General features: G+C 36.8%; 2 protein-coding genes across 4 annotated transcripts in view; one reads left to right on the top strand and one right to left on the bottom strand.

Moving 5' to 3' along the window:
* Fndc3a (fibronectin type III domain containing 3A) overlaps positions 1–14,532 on the bottom strand; it is a 190,252-nt gene extending 175,720 nt beyond the window's left edge. Inside the window, exons 1-2 of one of the 3 annotated variants that reach the window (XM_021257842.2) lie at positions 14,320–14,532; positions 13,704–13,904 (exon numbers count right to left, since the gene is read on the bottom strand). The gene's annotated coding sequence lies outside the window, so the exon portion shown is untranslated. The remainder of the gene's footprint in view (positions 1–13,703; positions 13,905–14,319) is intronic. The other 2 variants (XM_087197348.1, XM_004844172.4) reach the window with 2 other exon arrangements.
* LOC110348965 (uncharacterized) lies at positions 13,717–15,486 on the top strand. Its single transcript, XM_021257773.2, has 3 exons — positions 13,717–13,811; positions 13,855–14,299; positions 14,525–15,486. Exons 1-3 carry the CDS (start codon positions 13,717–13,719, stop codon positions 14,849–14,851), a joined length of 867 nt encoding a protein of 288 aa, XP_021113432.1. The 3' UTR covers positions 14,852–15,486.
* The last annotated feature ends 2,729 nt before the right edge of the window (positions 15,487–18,215 follow it).

Below are 18,215 nucleotides of genomic sequence, written 5' to 3'. Positions count from 1 at the left end.
CTTTTGTAAGTCTAAAATTTTATTGTCAAATCTTTACAAATATAATTCTAGGATGAGAGATTTAGTACATAACATATTTAGCTCTAGATTCAAGGAGCACTTGAAAACATACATACAAAAATGAGATAAAGATGTGAAAATTACATTACAAATGCTATCAAGATGGTGGGACTGGGCTGGGGATTTAGCTCAGTGGCTCCGCCGCCTGCTTGGCAAGCCCAAGAACCGGAGTTCAATCCCTAGTACCAAAAAAGAAGATGGGATTATAGTAACTTTTTTATTTTTCAAGGTTTTAAAAAATATACACTGTGGATCTGATTATACCACTTTCAACAAATCTCAATTTAAAATTAAGTCTTGAAGAGCTATAAGCCAACAACAGATTCACATTGGCTTATTAAACCATTTCAGTTCCCTTTCCTTTCAGAGACATTCAATAAATTCTGGTTGAACTTGGACTTTATCTAATCACTACTTCATCTCATGAACTGATATCCTAAAATGTATTTTTGTAATTTAGACATGTTTTCATTTTTAACTTTTGGATTTTTTTATCTTTTAAACTTTACTACATTGGGTTTTAAAAAGGCATTTAAAAATCACTCATAGAGGAATTTCCTGAGATGCAAGGCACAAGAATTATTCTGCAAAATCATTATATCTCTTCTTACCAGAACCTAAAGGAAAATTTCAGACTTTATTTAAAAATAAAAACAAGATATTATTTTAATTGAGTTTATTGGTACATTTTAGGTATACCTTATTATCACATTCATTATTGTGAATTTGTACCTATACATGATATATCTTAGTAAGATATTATTTTATATTTTCCCCAAGACTAATTCTTTGAATTATCTTTTTTGACACTGAACTGCATTCTAGAAAATAGCTTTTAAAAATGTATTTAAATACATTATTCAAGTAATTAAATGTAATTGACTATAAATTTCTAAATTTTAATGTAAATTTTTATGAAGACAAACAATTGTGCTCTTCTATATTTGTGAAAGAAATCTATATTCATAGAGAAAGCAAGAGGATGATAAGGGGAAAAAGCTATCCTTTTAAATGACTGACAGAAAAAAACAAAGACAACTCTTCATCATTCAAAAGACTTATGATTAATCTAGTTTGTTTTTCCTTCTGTCCCCAATGCCCACTTTTCTTTTCCTTGGACACTGGAAGTACAAAAGGAATACTAGTACAAGATTTGGTGTAAGACTGCAACTAAGACCATTATGTTAAAAAAAAAAAAATAGAGGCAATCGTCAACTAAAAAACAGGCTGCCTTTCATTAGAAGTCAGATATTTGGAAAATATTTCCATAAAAACATTATAATAAGTAGTGGTTAGGTTCTTAGATCATGGTGAAAAAGTTAAATTTAACGTATATCTTTCTTAAAATTGGTTTTTGTGGGAAATTTCAAATGTACACCAAAAATGTAATAGTATAATGAACCTCTATATACCTAACACACTTAGCTTCATATCAACTCAGGCTACTCTAGTTTAATCTATATTACCAGTCACTTCTTTTATATCATTTGGAAACAATTCAGGAAATTGCATATTTCATTTGCAAATATTTTAGTATGCATCTCTGAAAGACAGGACTTTTTAAAAGACATAACCACAACAAGGCATGGTGGCACATGCCTGTAATCCCAGCACTTGGGAGGTGGAGGCAGGAGGACTGCTTTGTTTGAGGCTAGCCTGGGCTACATAGTGAGTTCAAGGACAGGCTGAATTTGAGCAATACCCTGTCTCAAAAAAACTTCAAAAAATTTTAAAAACTAAAAATAACTACAAAACTGTTACCATACATAAAAATCAGTAATTCCTTAAATCATCAAATATTCAGTTCAAATTGAGTTGTTTTATTTTTATTAAAATTTATTTGAATCAGAAGAACTGCTACTGCTTACCGTATCTTTCAAAATCTCTTTTTAATCTATTTGCTTGATTTTTATGGCTTTGATAATAAAATGTCTCAAAAACTAGAAATTTATATCTGTCTTTAAAAGTGCCATTAGCCAGGTGTGGTGGCACATCCCTGTAAATCCAGCACTCAGGGGAAAGAGGCAGAATTGCCACAAGCTCGAGGCCAGCCTGGGCTACACAATGAGTTTAGACCAGCCTGGACTACACAGCAAGACTTTATCTCAAAAAAAAGGGGGGGATAACATTAACTAGACCATATATAATTGATAAACCTTTTCATCTTGAACCATCAAGAGCCAATCAGTGGAGGTAATTTACAGAACATTACTGAGATCTCATTTTAATATTCAATTTTAATTTGACTAGAAAAACTTCAATTTCTGACAGCAACAATTCACTGAAACAAACTCTTATATGTCTTTATTCATAATTAATGTTAAGATACTAAAAATTCATTATCACCTACCATTACTATTTTCTCTAAAAGCACATACTGGGACACTTGTAAAAAATTTTAAATTAGAATTGTGCAGATTTTATATTATTAAAAATTTCAACCCTATAGGAAAGCTGAAACAAATGAACAATAAACACATTTGCCACCATCTGGGTTCTAAACTGACACTTTTTGGACATTTTTATCACATACATTCTTTTATCCATATTTATCACATATATTTTTATCTACATATATTTTTAATGCATTTCAAAATTGTAGACACCTGTATGGTTCACTCTTAAACCCTTCTGCACGTTTCAGTACCTAGCATTCAATATTTTTAAAAAAGGTAAAATGAATTGCACAAATCTTAGGTGTGCTATCATGTGAGCTCTTTTTGAAACAAATTCCACCACTACCAGTATCTAAGTGTCTAAAGTCCTACTATTGTTCTAAGACCATGGATTTAAAATTCAGAATCACTAGTAGGACTTATTAGAATTTAGGTTGCTGGCCTCCACAAATTCAGTATGTGTGGAGAAAGGTCCTGTCATTCATTTCATTTTTCTAACAAGTTCCAGGCTAACCTGATAACCAGTTGCAGGACCATACAGATGTAAGACTAAATTAATTTTTACATAAAGTGTTCATCTATAACGAAGATATCAAGTTGCTAGTAATGTAAAAAGTACAGCTCATTTTTAAAGACCCCATTCTAGATGTGATATTTTTTACCTCCAACTGGAAATATAAAAATAGATGCCTTGTATTTTCCCTAGTATGTGCGTTATTAATAAAAACATGACATGAACATAAAAAGGTGACTATGGGACAAAAGGAAGGGAATAAGGGAGAGGACAGTGTAAGAGAGGAGAATGGAGGGATAGATATGATCAAAATATAGGCATGTATGGCTAATGATGAACATGTTTTCAAATGCTTATTAGTTATCCATTTAGTTAATTGGTTAAATATATTTTCTTTTTGCCCATTTTGTTATTAGGTTCTTTTCTTACTGTTTTGATAATGCTTTATATATGCTGGATATCGGCCTTTATCAGATAAATGATTTGTAAAGCCTTTTCTCTCAACCTATGGCTTGTTTTTATACTCTGTCTTTTGAAGACCAGAAGTTTAAAATTATGATAAAGTTCAATTTATCACCTCATTTTGTGGATGTTTTCATGGTGGGTCTAAGGAATTTTTGCCTAATTTTTCTTCAAGAAATTTAATGATTTTAGGATTTACATTCTATTTGTTCTACTAATTTTTATTAAGCTTATTAGTACATTTTAGGTATAATGATTACATTTATCATAAGGAATTTGTATCTATACACGATATATCTTGGTACTTATTTTTTTTCCCATCCTTCTTTCCTTCCTTCAACCCCTCCACCCCTTCTTATTTATAAAAGCTTTGTTTCCATTTTCTCCTTTTCTCCTTTTCTTTCTCTTCTTTCCTTTCCTCTACCTCCTTCCCCAGTTCCTCATCTTCTTTGAATATTTTCTTCTTATTTTACAATAATCTATTGTACATTTTGGTCCTCATTTATACTTATTAGTTTCTCACACCAGAGAAACAATGTGATATTTAAACACGTGTGCTCGATTAAGTTCACTTAAGAGTGCGGTCTCAAGGTACATCCATTTAGCTATAAATGTCTCAAGTTTATCCTTCTTTATGGCTGAGTAGTTCTCCATTTTATTAAAAAAAAACCCCACATTATCCATTCATTGGTTGATGGGCATTTGGGCTGTTTCCAACATTTAGCTATTAAAAACCATGCCACTATAAACACAGGTATGCATATATCACTGTGGTATGATGCTTTTAATTCTTTTGGGAAAATACCAAGAAGGGGAATAGCTCAGTCAAATGAAACTGCTAGTTTCAGGTTTTTGAGGTATTTCCTCAATGATTTCCACTGTGGTTGCACCAGTCTACCGTCCCAACAACAGTGGAGAAGGGTCACTTTTTTCCCCACAACCCCACCAGCATTTATTTTATTATTGGTTGATTTCTTGATGATAGTCATTCTTTCTGGAGTGAGATGAAATCTCAGGGTTGTTTTCATTTGCATCTCACAAATGGCCAGTGATGATGAACATTTTTTCATGTATTTATTTGCTGTTTCTATCTCTTTAACTGAGAAGTGTCTATTCATTTCAGGTGCCCATTTTTGGATTGGGTCTTTAAATTTGGGGGGCCTGATTTTGGGGGGTTATGTCTTTTAGACAGTAGTCATTTGTCTGAGGAAGAGCTGGTAATATTTTTCCCCATACTGTGGGCTGTCTCTTCACTCTGTTGGTGGTTTCTCTTGCTGTGCAAAAGCTTTTTGATAAGATGAGATCCCAGTTGCCGATTCTTTGTGATATTTCCCATGCAACTGAGGTTTTGTTCATAAAGTCTTTTCCTATGCCAATGTCTTCAAGGGTTCTACCTATCCTATCTTCCAGTAGATTTAGTGTTTCTGCTTTAATATTTAGATCTTTGATCCATTTCGATATTAGTTTAGTGCATGATGTAAGACATGGGTCTAGATTTAATCTTCAGCAAGTTGAAACCCAGTTTTTCCAGCACCATTTATTAAAGAGACTATCTTTCTTCCAATGAAGGGGTTTGGCTCCTTTATCAAAGATAAGGTAGCTGAGTATGTCTGGAGTTATTTCTGCATCTTCTAATCTGTTCCAGTGATCCTCAGGTCTGTTTTTTGGTCAATACCATGCTGTTTTTATCACGGAAGCTTTGCAGTATAGTTTGAAGTTGGAGACTGTGATGTTCCCTGCCTTGCATTTGTACCCTAGAGTTTCCTTTGCTATTCTAGATCTATTCTGGTTCCAAATGAATTTTAGGATTGTTTTCTCTAATTCTGTGAGATATACTATTGGAATTTGGATCAGAATTGCATTAAATCTGTATAACAGTTTTGGAAGTATGGCCATTTTCTCTATATTGGTTCTTCCTACCCAAGAACAAGAGATATATTTCCATTTTCTGATATCCTCTTTGATCTCTTTTTTCAGAGTACTATAGTTTTCAATGTAGAGGTCTTTTACTTCCTTCATTAGACTGATTTCCAGATATTTCATTTTTTGGAATGCTATTGTGAAAGGAGTTGTTTCACCAATTGCTCTCAGTGTGTCTGTTATTTGTGTACAGGAAGGCTACTGTTTTTAAGTGCTGACCTTGTATCCAGCTACTCTATTTAATTTGATTATTCAGTCTAGAAGTCCTTTGGTGGTTTTGGGAGTCTTCTATATAGAGTATCATGTCATCCATAAATAACAACAATTAACTTATTCATTTCCTATCCTTATTCCTTTATTTCTTTCTCTTGTCCAATTGCTGTGTCTAGTATTTCCAGAACTATATCGAACAAGGGTGGTGATAGTGGACATTCTTGTCTTGTTCCTGATTTTAGAGTGAAAGCTTTCGGTTTTTGACCATTTAGTATGATGTTGGCTGTTGGGTTTTCATAGATGGCTTTTATCAGGTTGAGATAAAGACCATCTATTCCAATTTTCTGTAGGGTTTTTATCATCAATAGGTGTTGGATTTTGTTGAACACTTTTTCTCCATGTATTGAGAAGATCATATGGTTTTTGTCCTTGGCTCTATTAATATAGTGTATTACATTTATTGATTTGCATATACTGAAACATCCCTGCATCCCTGGGATGACTCCTACTTGATAAGGGTGTATAATCTTGATGATCTGCTGTATTCTGTTTGCTAATACCTGCAGATTTTTGCATCTATGTTCATTAGAGGGATAGTCCTTTAGCTCTCTTTTTCAGTTGGATCCTTCTCTGGTTTTAGAATCAAAGTAATGCTAGCTTCCAAGACTGAATTTGGGAGTATTACTTCCCTTTTAATTTCACTAAAAAGATTTAGAAATAGTGGCATTAGCTTTTCTCTAAAGTCTTGTAGAATTCAGTGGTGAAGCCATCTGGACCTGGGCTTTTGTTTGGTAAGTTTTTAACTATGTTTTCAATATCATCGATTGATATTGGGTTGTTTACAATTTTTATATCTTGCTCATTCAACTTTGGTAATTCTTATGTATCTAGGAATCTGTCCATTTCTTCTGTGTTTCCTATCTTATTGGAGTACAGGTTCTCTAAGTATTGATTACCCTCTGGATTTCTGCTGGATCTGTTGTAATTTCACCCTTTTCATTCCTATTTTAGTATATGTGCTGCCGAAGTAAGCACGACCCTTTTCATTCCTAACTGCATGGATTTGGGCCTTTTCTTTCCTTTTTTTTTGGATAAGGTTGGATAAGGGTTTGTCAGTTTTGCTTATTCTTTTGAAGAACCAACTCTTCAATTCATTTATTTTTTGGTACCATTCTCTAAGTCTCCATTGCATTGATTTCTGCTCTGATCTTTATAATTTCCTCTCTTGTACAAGCTCTGGGCTTGTCTTGCTCTTCTTTCTCTAGAAGCTTGAGGTTCAGCATCAGGTTGTTTATTTGAGCTTGCTCAGTTTTCCTAATATGGGTATTCACTGCTTTGGATTTCCCTTGCAGGGCTGCTTTCATTGTGTACAATAAATTCTGGTATGTTGCATTGGTGTTATTTAATTGTGGAAACTGTCCAATTTCTTCTTTAATTTCCTCTGTGACCCAATGGTTTTTTAGGAGGGTGTGGTTCAATTTCCATGTGTTTATGAAGTTCTTGTGGTTTCTTTTGCTGTTGATCTCCAATTTCATTGCGCTGTGGTCTGACAACATACTGGGAATAACTTAAACTCCTTTGCATTTTCTTAAGCATGTTCTATGAGCTGGCATGTGGTCTACTTTGGAGAACATCCCGTGAGCAGCTGGAGGAATGTATATTCTGTATAAGTACCGCGCGCTAACCAATTGCGCCACTGGAGCTCCTGGAAGAATGTATATTCTGATGCTGTGGGGTGGAACACTCCATAGACATCTATTTAGTCCATTTGTTCCAAAGTTTGGTTAAGTTCTAGTATTTCATTGTTAATTTTTTGTCATTTCGTTGTTGATCCATTTGTGACAGTGGGGTATTTACATCCCCCATTAGAACTGTATTAGTGCTTATTTGGTTTTTCGTGTCCATTAATATCTGTTTTATGTTGTTGGGTACACTAATATTTCAGACATATATATTTATGATTGTCATCTCTTCCTCTTGGATTGTTCCATTTACAAGGATGTAGTGGCCTTGTCTCTCTTAATATGTGTTGGTTTAAAATCCATTTTATTTGCAAATAGGATAGCCAGTCCTGCTTTTTTTCAGGTTCCCGTCATGTGAAGTACTGTTTTCTACCCTTTAACTTTTAGTCTATGCATTTCTTTTTGAATTGTGTTTCTTGTAAGCAGCATATTGTTGGGTCCTGGTTCTTTGACCCATTTTGTCGGTCTATTTCTTTTGATTGGTGAATTTAGACCATTAACATTGATGGTTATAATTGATATCTATTGACTTATCCTTGTTGTGACTTTTCCTTGTCATGACTTTTCCTGTTGTTGGATTCTCCCTCTTTTCATTTAATTACTTGTCTTGCCTGATGAATTCATTCTGCTAGGCTTCCTAAGGTTGTGATCCTCACTGTCTTTTCCTAGGATAATGTTTAAAATTTTTTGGAGTGTTGGTTTGGTATTCATGAAATTCCTCAGGTGCTCAATGTCATGAAAGTATCTTATTTCTCCATCAATTTTGAAAGATAGTTTTGCAGGGTACATCAATCTGGATTGGAAGTTTTCTTTTAGGGCTTGACATACTTCATTCCAGGCTCTACTTGATTTGAGGGTTTGTGTTGAGAAGCCTGCTGTGATTCTGATGGGCTTTCCTTTGCATGTGATTTGTTTCTTTTCTCTAAGTGCTTGTAGAATTTTGTTCTTCTGTTGAGTTTCTGGAATCTTAACAATTATATGCCTAAGTGTAGGTATTTTTTGACCAAGGCTAGTTGGAGTCCTTATATGCCTCACTTATCTGTATGTCAAGTTCTTTTCCTCTGCTTGGGAAGTTTTCTGCCATCACTTCTGTGAATATTTATGTCCTTTTGTGGTAACTCCTACTTTTTCATTGACTTCAATCAATCTTAAGTTATTTTTCTTTGCATCAACTAGCAGCTGGTGAATTGATTTCTCATGGTCCCTTGCTATTTTTAAGAAATCTTTCTTTTTGTGTTTGCTACCCGCAATTCTGTCTTCTATATCTGATATTCTGACCTCACACTGTCTCATTCTACTGTGGATACTTTCAAAGGAATTATTTTCTCTTGGATATTTGCTTGGATGTGTTTCATATATCCACATGAAATCACAATGGATACTACTGAAATACAGAAGATTAGCAATAACTACTTCAAAAACTTGTAGTCCAAAGAACTGGAAAATCCAGAAAACATGGATTATGAGATCTATATGAATAACCAAAATTGAACCAAGATGATATGAAAATTCTCAATAGTCCAATAACAGACAATGAAATTGAAGTAATAATTTAAAAAGGACAGCCAGGGATTTGGCTCAGTGGTTCTGGTGCCTGCCTCGCAAGCACAAGGTCCTGAGTTTGATCCCCGGTACAAAAAAAAAGACAAAACAAAAAAATACCAACCAACTAACTAAAGCCCAGGAGCTCATGGGTTTACTTATAAATTCTACAAGAACGTCAGGAAGATCTAATGACAATACTACTTGTATTAGTCACTTTTCTCTCATTGTTGAGACAAAATACCTGACACACCAAGTTAAAGGGGGAAAGGTTTATTTGGCTTACAGTTCATAGAGGATTCAATCTACAATCGGCTGGCTCAAAGTCAGAGTGGCAGGAGGACATTAGTTCACAGTGGTGGAAGCAGCAAAAGCAAAAAAAGACCTTAAGAGCGTCTCCCTGCCCCTTTTTTCTTATTCTGACTGCTGGGATCAGGGCACTGCCAAACCAATCACTCATGTGGTTTAGCAATCACACAACCCTTAATCTAGATTCAGTACCTCAGAAAAAGCCTTCGACCACATGAGGCTTTGGGGGGAAAATCTAGACACAAACCATAACACTCCTAAAACTTCTTTAATGAAAGTAAAAGGGAAGAAGTACTCCCAAACTAATTCTTAGAAGCTAGCATTACCCTGATTCCAGAACCAGCCAACGACTCAACTGAAAAAAAATGAAAAACAAAAAACTACAGGCCAATTTCATAGACATTTTCAACACAGACACAAATGTCAAGAAGATACTGTCAAACAGAACACAACAAATCATGAAAAAGATCATAAATCATGATCGAGTAGGCTTCATTCCAGAGGTGCAAGGATATCATGTAATGTACCACATAGACAGAAGCAAAGATAAACCAGCAAAAGACACAAAAAAACCTTTCACAAAATCAAACATCTATTCATGATTAAAACTCTGAAAGAAACAGGTATAGAAGGACCTGATGTCAGACTGATGAAAGCTGTTTATGACAGATCTATTGCTAAGATATTAAACAGGGGAAAGCAGAAAGCTTTTCTTCTAAAACTAGGAACAAAACAAGGATGTCTGCTACTAACCCTCACATTCAATATACTTGTGAAAACATTAGCCAGAAGAATTAGACAAGAGAAAAGATAAAAGAGGGATACATATACGAATGGAAGAAGTCAAATCATCATTATATGCAAAGGACATGATCTTAAATAGAAGAGTCAAAAAATCCCACCGAAAGACTCCTACAGTAATGTAGTGTAGCAGAATATAAAATCAGCACCAAAAACTCAGTAGCATTTCTGTATACCTATAATGAACTCACTGAGAAAGAAATTAGGAAAACAATACCATTCACAATAGCATCAAGAAAAATTAAATACTTAGGAATTAACCTAACCAAGGACGTGAAAGACCTCTACAATAAAAACTGTAGTATTCTGACAATGGAGGTTGAAGAGGACATGAAAAAACGGAAAGATGTCCCATGTTTTGAATAGTCAGAACCAGTATTTTCAAAATGACCATACTTTCAACATTGATACACAGATTTAATGCAATACCAATCAAAATACCAATAGCGTTCCTCACAGAACTAGAGAAAACAGTCCTAAAGTTCATAAGAACCCAGAAGAAATTCTAAATTAAGCCATTGTGTAGCATTTTCACTTCCATTAAGGGCTGGCTTAAAGGTTTTTCTTCTTTCACTTCCTAGTTCTGAAAATGACTCCAGGATCTTAGTAGAAGTTTGAACACTAAACAAGTACAGTAGTAGTATTTTGGCACATTTTCTTTACTTTCTGTGTACAAGAAAAAAATATTTAAATGACAGTCATACAAACCAACAATCACATAGAAAAAACTGATGGAAGATATTTCATAGAACGTACCACGTGGACAACTATCTAGTCAATTATTAGACAGAAGTCAGCAAACCAGGCCTGATGGCCAAATGTAACCCACAGACAATAGTTTATTTTGTTTGATCCTTGAGCTAAGAATGATTTTTACATTTTTGAAAACAAGCAAGTAAATAAGACTGTTCAACAGAGACCATAAACACCTTGCAAAGTCTAAAATATTTATTACCCTCAACTCTACAAAAAAGGTTTGCTGACCTTTTATGTAAGCTAAATAAACACATATAAACTAGCCAGCATAAACAAAACTTAAGCTATTAATATGTCAAAGTAAATGCATAATCCTTTCAGTGCTGAGTTCATAATAATACAGCCAAACTCATGTCCAGTCCATCCTATTCTTCTGAGCATACCCTGGGGCATAGTTAACATCTCTACCTAACCTTTTTTTCTCCTAATACAGTCCTTGGATGCTCTTAGATTGGTCTCCCCGCTACTATTTCCAACTATGCCTATCTTTTTTGGAATGAATCTCCCTTTGATATATAAATCCTTTCTAATTTGCAAGTCTGACTTCCTCCAAATGCCCATATTGGCTCTCACTATGCTTTGAATTATAGAAGGTGCCACACAATTCATAATACTATCATATATTTTTTGCTAATGATCTCCAATGTCCAACTAGTTTGTAAACTTTTTTAAATCACTACTTTGATAATATCTCACCATCCTCTGAGCACTTGTCATCTCCCAAGTAACATTCCTCTATCTTAGAAAAAAATATCTGCATGGCTGGTAATGGGTGACAAATGACTGGAAACATCAAAAGATGACACCCATAAAGGAATCTGATGGGAGACTATGGGGTAACTGCAAACTCAGAAGTATACACTAAAGACGGGCAAAGCCACAAAAGTGGAAAGGTAGAAGACTAAGCATCAAGACCTAAAAAGAGACCACTGAAAAATATTCTGAAATTAAAACCCAAAGTACAGTATTAAGAAAATCACAAAAGCTTGTGGCTTTTCAACACTATTGATCACTAAGTTCCTTTTAACAAGTGACTCTTTACACTGATACACATGAGAACAGTATTTCTTCTTTTGCAATGCAATAAAAGTCGTAAAAAGGCTCAGTAGAATAGATAATGCGCACAGTATTCTTAATCTTTAGATTTACAATACTATGAGTTTATTTGAAGTCTGTTAGAAATTGCTAACAAATAAACCCCACTGATGACTTATCTTTTGATTATATGGCTAATTGGAAATCATGTGCCTATCCTTGTATCACTCTCAAAAGTACAATTTAGACTCATTCTGATGGAAAAAAAAAAAGCACCAAGAATATTTTGTTTTAAAAAAAACTTATTTTGGTTACAATATCAAATTATATTTTTTAAATATAGGCAAGAGGGCTGGGGATTTAGCTCAGTGGTGCTAAATCCTCGCAAGCGCAAGGTCCTGACTTCAATCCTCAGAACCAAAAAAAAAAAATATATATATATATATAGATAGATAGATATATGGTGCACAAGACTTATACATATGAACATAAAAAATACAAATGTTTTAAAATAAGCATAAATATTACCCATAAGTCTGAATTAAATATAAACTAAATGCTCTTTACCTAAGTAAAGCAACAAAAGACATTAAGAATATTAATTATGCCTTCCTTTCTTCTTGGGTTTTACCAAATTAGCCCTTACCTATGTCTGGCTAATCAGAAAAGAAGAAATTTTTCTCAATTAACAATAAAATATGCTTAATATTATTGTAGAAATTTTTAACAAGTCAAAAGGAATTACTAAGCACATAGTAAAATAAAACAAGCTCTCAATTACTCACATGAAGAGAGGAAGTGATGACACAGACCACACCAAAAATTTGTTTTTTCACATACATCATTAATTTGGAAAAGCAAATCACCTTTATACTTCTGCTTGACTGAATCCAATGTTAACTAGTTTATTTTTCTTGAACATCCAATGATTTAGACAAAAGGGATTCAGACAAAAGGGAAAAAGAGGGAATTAATATAGAAGCATACAGGTGGCTAAAACTAGTCAGCTTAGGGGAAAAAAAATTTGCACTTAACCAACATAGAAACTGAGATGATTTATAAAGGGAATGAAAAAAATATAGTAAAATTTAATCTGATAGGTAAAACTTTTAAATATAAAATTTAATATAAAAATTTTCACAAGATTTTTTTTTCCTGTCATCATTCCTTTTTCCCACTAATGAGTATTTGTGATACCAAGAATTACATGTGGGCTAAAATACTAAAAACAAAATTTCTGGTATACATTATAAAAGATGTGTTTAAAATCTTCATCAGTGTTTTCTTTCAGGCCCACCATCAATCTCAGTGGACACTTTATTACTTAAGAAAAATTAATTCAAACCAGCAAATAATAAGAAGACAGGACTTTTCTTGAAGATTGTTAGGTGATTTAAACAAAACAAGATGACAAGAGTTAGAGATTTAGCAAATACACAAGGACAAAATATTTATCCAAACACAAGATAAAAGCCACAAAACTCAATTTGTTTCTGCCTAGCATATGGCTCGAACTCCTGAGTGGCATATGTTTAGTTCTGGTGCTGATAAGAACACGGTGGTAAAATATTACAGAAAGAGTTCAACTGTTATTCCATTCTTATAATACAGAACACCAAGTTTGGTTTTAAGGACTAAGAACACAGACCACAGAAGGAAGCAAAATAATTATGTGGCTGTTTTAAAAGCCCACCGTGAATACGTAATGAGGATTATACTGTAAAAAGAAAACGAAAATCTCATCAGCCCGTTATTCTTAGTTAATAGGGGTCCAGAGGAATTTACATAAAATTTCTAATTTACGAATCCCAGCATGCCCAGTAACCATTACTGCCTCCCCCAATATCCCAAGGTTTCTAATGCTAATAGTTTAATAGAATGATTAACGACCAAGCTCGTTAAATAGTCAACGTTCGGCTTGCAATTTGACGTCGAAATTATCTGTTCATTTACCTTCACCTAATGCATGACGCCCTTCCAAAGCCGTGTCAGAAGTTCAAAGATTCAGGTTGTTAAAGAGGACGAGGACTGCAGCCGCCGGTCCACCGCCCGGTTGAACAGGTGGTTAATTCACCTGGAGAGAAGAACCTCCAGATACTGCCAGCTGCTGCACAGGATCAAACGCCGAAGGGCGGGTTTTCGAGGTTTTTAACCCTAAGGTGAGCCGAGGGAACGGCAGAAAAAAGACCAAATTCGGCGCTGCCCGGTGGCCAAAGCCAAGGCGCACCGCCCCCTGCGTTCGGAGTAGCGCTGTCCGCCGCGGGTGGCCAGGGAGGGGCGCGGGACCGAAGGGAGGGCCGCCGCCCCCCCCATCGCCACCCGCGGGGAAGGCGCCCCGGGCGAGACCCGGCCCCAGCAGGTGCCCCGGGGATCAGACGGGGCGCCTTGGGCCCGGCAGCGCGTCCGATGGAAGCGTGGGCTGGCCAGGCCCCCCGACGGAAGAGAGCCCAGCTCGGCGCCCCGGCCCTCTCGCCACCCTAACGGTTTCTGCAGCGCCTGTTCCGGGTTGGGACGGGGCTGGACGGCTCGGCGTCAGCCACCTTCCTAGAGTGAGTACCCGCGCCCTCACCTCCGAGTCACGCCGCGCTGAAGGAAAGGAAGGCGGCTCCCCTTGCGCCTCTTCTTCGGGTTCCTGATCGTCCTCTTTCTACCTCAGCGGCAGAACCAGTTCTCGGAGGGAGGCCGCCGCGGCTGCTGGCGCACAGACTGTTAGGGTCGTTTTCCGGCAGTGACGGCGCCGCCTCAGCCCCGCTCTTCTCTCCCTCTCCGCGTAGCTCCCGCTTTCTGTTTCACCCGAGAGACCACGAACGCTACCGCCGCCATGCTTACTACGGATCCGGGAGGAGGAGTCGGGAGTCGGTGCGCTGAGTGCGGCTGCGCGAGCCCCGCCGACGGCGCCCCCGGCCGGCCGGGATCCCCAACGAACCCCTGCCCGCGCACGCCGTGCCGCGGGTCTCTCCCCGGAGTGTGAGACCCAGCGGGGCCGAGCGTGGGCAGTCAGAGCGCCCGCCACGCTCCCCAAGCGCCCGCTACCTTCCCAATCCAGGCCGTCTCTCGTGGCCCGGCGGCTCCTGGCTCGTCGTCGCCCCCGCCGCGGCTAGGCTCTGAATCACCCCCAGGAAGCGAGTTAATTGACGTTCCGAGGTCCCCTCATTTCTCTATCCACGTTCTAAAAAGCGCCCCCTGAGACGCACCGTGTCGGCCCTTTTCCGCAAGCGCTCGAACTTCTTGCTGGCAGGTGCTTTGGAGGACACTTAACCCCCGGGGACTAGGAAGCCAACTTGGGTGGGCTCGTAGGTTTCCAGTCCCAGGTACACAGAGCCCGGTATCTTGGCAGCACCCCAAAATAATTTACTTCAGTTGAAAACTGGGATTCTTAGCTAGGCAGGTTTTGTAGAAACCATTACCTTAATTTTTACAACAGCACGAAGATAGAAGTGAACGAATGCAGGAGAGGTTTCGTTAAACCTCAAGCAATGGGGGGGCGCTGCAATAATGTCTAAGGCCAGTGTGCCTGCGTGCTTTTGCTGTTTCCTCCGGAAGACGGGAAGGGTAGTTTTTGAGACCCGGAGTGCTACCCCAGGAAATGTCCTTTGGAAAATGGTGATGAATGTAACCAAGCACCACGTTTGGGGTTATTTTAGTGTATTAACTGTGCGGCCTTTTCAAATGGCAATGTTTTAAAACTGTTTTTGCAAAAATTTCTATAAAATACACGTATTTCCCACATTTTTAAGGAATAGAATGGTTAATGAAATCCTTTTTGTTGGTGACTAAACATCTTATATGATAGCCTGGCCATCTATCCATTGAAGTCCCAGGGGACCCCTGAGTTATATAAAATTCCTACTTTGGTGCTTTTTTCTCTTTGTAATGTTCTCATCATCTTTTCAAATATCTATCACTTCTCATCTCCTCTTCTGCCTCTTTATCTACTTTGATCCTTCCTCTCATGCTTTCTACTTTGCTGTTTATTTTAATTTTTACTCCTTTTTCTTCTTTCTCTGCTGCTCTTTGCTATGGCTCCAGATGATGAGTAGTCAAGTATTTATATCCACAGCCAGCTAATGAGAGGTTCCTTTTCTTCCCATCGTAAAAATGACAGTGACCCTATATCAAATGGTATCTTGAGATATTTTCATTGCTCTTAACTATCGAAAGTTCTTTTCCCGTGAGAGAAGTTTCCGTTTTTTAACTTCCACAATTGGCCTTTTTCCAGGCAAAATTGCTAGAGATCTATCTGATCTTGGAATAACTGAAGCTTAACTGTATGATTTTTTTTGTTTGTTTGCCCTTGCTTTTTTTTTTGGTACCAGGATTGAACTTGGGACCTTGCGCTTTCGAGGCAGGCACTGGAACCAGTGAGCTAAATCCCCTGACTGTAATTGTATGTTATTTTAAAATATAAGCCTTATCAGAGCATGAGTTCATTGACTTTTCCATATTGCTGCCTAGGCCTGTTTGGTCTGAGGTTAAACTAGTGGTTTACAAACTTAACTTTTAAGATAGTAATTTCTAAAACATGCTGCTTAGTAGCTTTTTAAAAATGCAGAATCCTGCAATCTAATCCTCAAAATTCTGATTCCTCGATGCAAGGGGTAGGCTAAGAAATAGCATTAAAAATAATCAATGTTTTAAAAAGTATGTTTGGGACATACCCACTAGACAGAGAAAGAACAACTATTTTGAAGGACAGTAGGGCATCTAGTTCAAGAATGTCGTTGAAGTAGACCTGAAGATTGCAGTATGATATCCAATGCTGTAAGATGGAATTAAGTGAGGATTTGGGAATTTATATCCTATGGAGAGAATGAAACATACACATACACACACAAATGACCATAACTTGGGCCCCCAGTGTAAGTTCTCCAGGTACACAGAGTGGAATAAGAATTTATGTTGGCTTTAAACAAGTCACCTCAATGCTTTATTTTTATTATCAACTTTCGTCTTCCCTGAGTGCTCAGCAATACTCAATACTTTGATCACAATTCTTTAAATGTTTCTTGTTGCTTTGGCACTGCATCTTAGTTTTCACCCTACTTTTCTGGGCACTGCTTCTCTAATTCCTTTTCAGATTCCTGTTCCTCTCTTTCCCAAATATAAAAGATCCTCAAAATTCAGTTTATATTTGTTCTTGTTCTTATTATAATCTTATAGCCTGTGCAATATCACCCATACCCATGGCTTTAGTTATCATATATATGCCTATTATTTCCACAGATATGCTTCTAGTCCAGAATCTTCCCCTAAATACTAAATCTGATATGAACTGCTTCATTGACATGTCTTCTTAATGTCTCAGCGTTACAAAGTTTAGAACAACTGAATTTGTGATCTCTTTTTGTTTTCCTTTTCCCTCATCTATTCAATTTCCAGTCAAACATCTAGTAGTCATCCATGATGTCTCCCTCATCTTCCTGTATTTGTAGCGCTGTCGAACCCCTAGTTATTTTATCTCCAAAGTCTCTTAATAAAAGATAATATAAGTGGAAAGTCCACTTCTTTCCAATCATCATCAATCTATTTTGATCTATACAAATAATCTGCACCCTTTCATTCATTCTCCACTTTGCAGCCAAAATCATATCTTATAATGCAAATAGAACCATGTTGCTTGTTACATAAAACCTTAAATAGTTTTTCAATGTTCTAGAATGAGATTAGAGTTCTTAAAGTAACCTATTAAAACGTGGTATCTGGCCCTGTTTGCCTTTTCAGTCTCTTCTCACACTACTTTCCCCTTGCTTCCTGGGCAGAAGACTCCTGGCCTCCTTTTAGTTTCTCAAATGAGCTGTGATCCCAAGAGCTGAAGGTTCTCTGCATCTGCTCTTCTTCTCCCTTTGCCCATCATATCTCTTATTCACCCTTCAGATCTCCGTTTGAAAGGGACGTCTTTGGGAAAAACATTTCTGACTTCCTAGACAAGTTCAGGATTCCTGGTTGATGTCAGCTCTTGTACCACCATATACCTTTCCTTCATATGATTTACCACAGTTCATAGTTAAATTTTCATATGCGTGAATAGTGTGTCTGTTGCTCCGTTCATAAGGAGATCGTGTGTATTTGGCTTGCATAGTGCCTGTTACATAAGGAGGTGCCCAATAAATATTTCTTGAATGATTAAATGTTGTTCTTTATGGTTCCTTCTAGATTACTGGATCATGAAAGTAGGAAATTACTGATCACTTTCAAGAGAAAAATCTTCAGTATGAAAGATGCAGGAATGTGTTGGGAGATAATTGTTCATGAGATTCTCATAATTTTGTGTCTTAAGCTTTTGTTCTGGACTATCTTTTCTGAAATGTTTGTCAAACAGCTTTGGAAAATAGATATAGTGTCCTCTACCAGAACAGAGAGGATATGTGTTTATCATCCAGTATAGTAAAGATAGTATCTCATTCTGAATTCAAGCTTGGTCAGTTTTATTGCAGCACATTATAAAAGATTGGGAGTTTCCAAAGC

The sequence above is a fragment of the Heterocephalus glaber genome, unplaced genomic scaffold (assembly GCF_053883595.1).
Source record: "Heterocephalus glaber isolate CG9 unplaced genomic scaffold, H.glaber_assembly_v1.0 deba00001666, whole genome shotgun sequence".
Classification (NCBI taxonomy): Eukaryota; Metazoa; Chordata; class Mammalia; order Rodentia; family Bathyergidae; genus Heterocephalus; species Heterocephalus glaber.
This window is presented reverse-complemented; position numbering and strand designations above follow the sequence as displayed.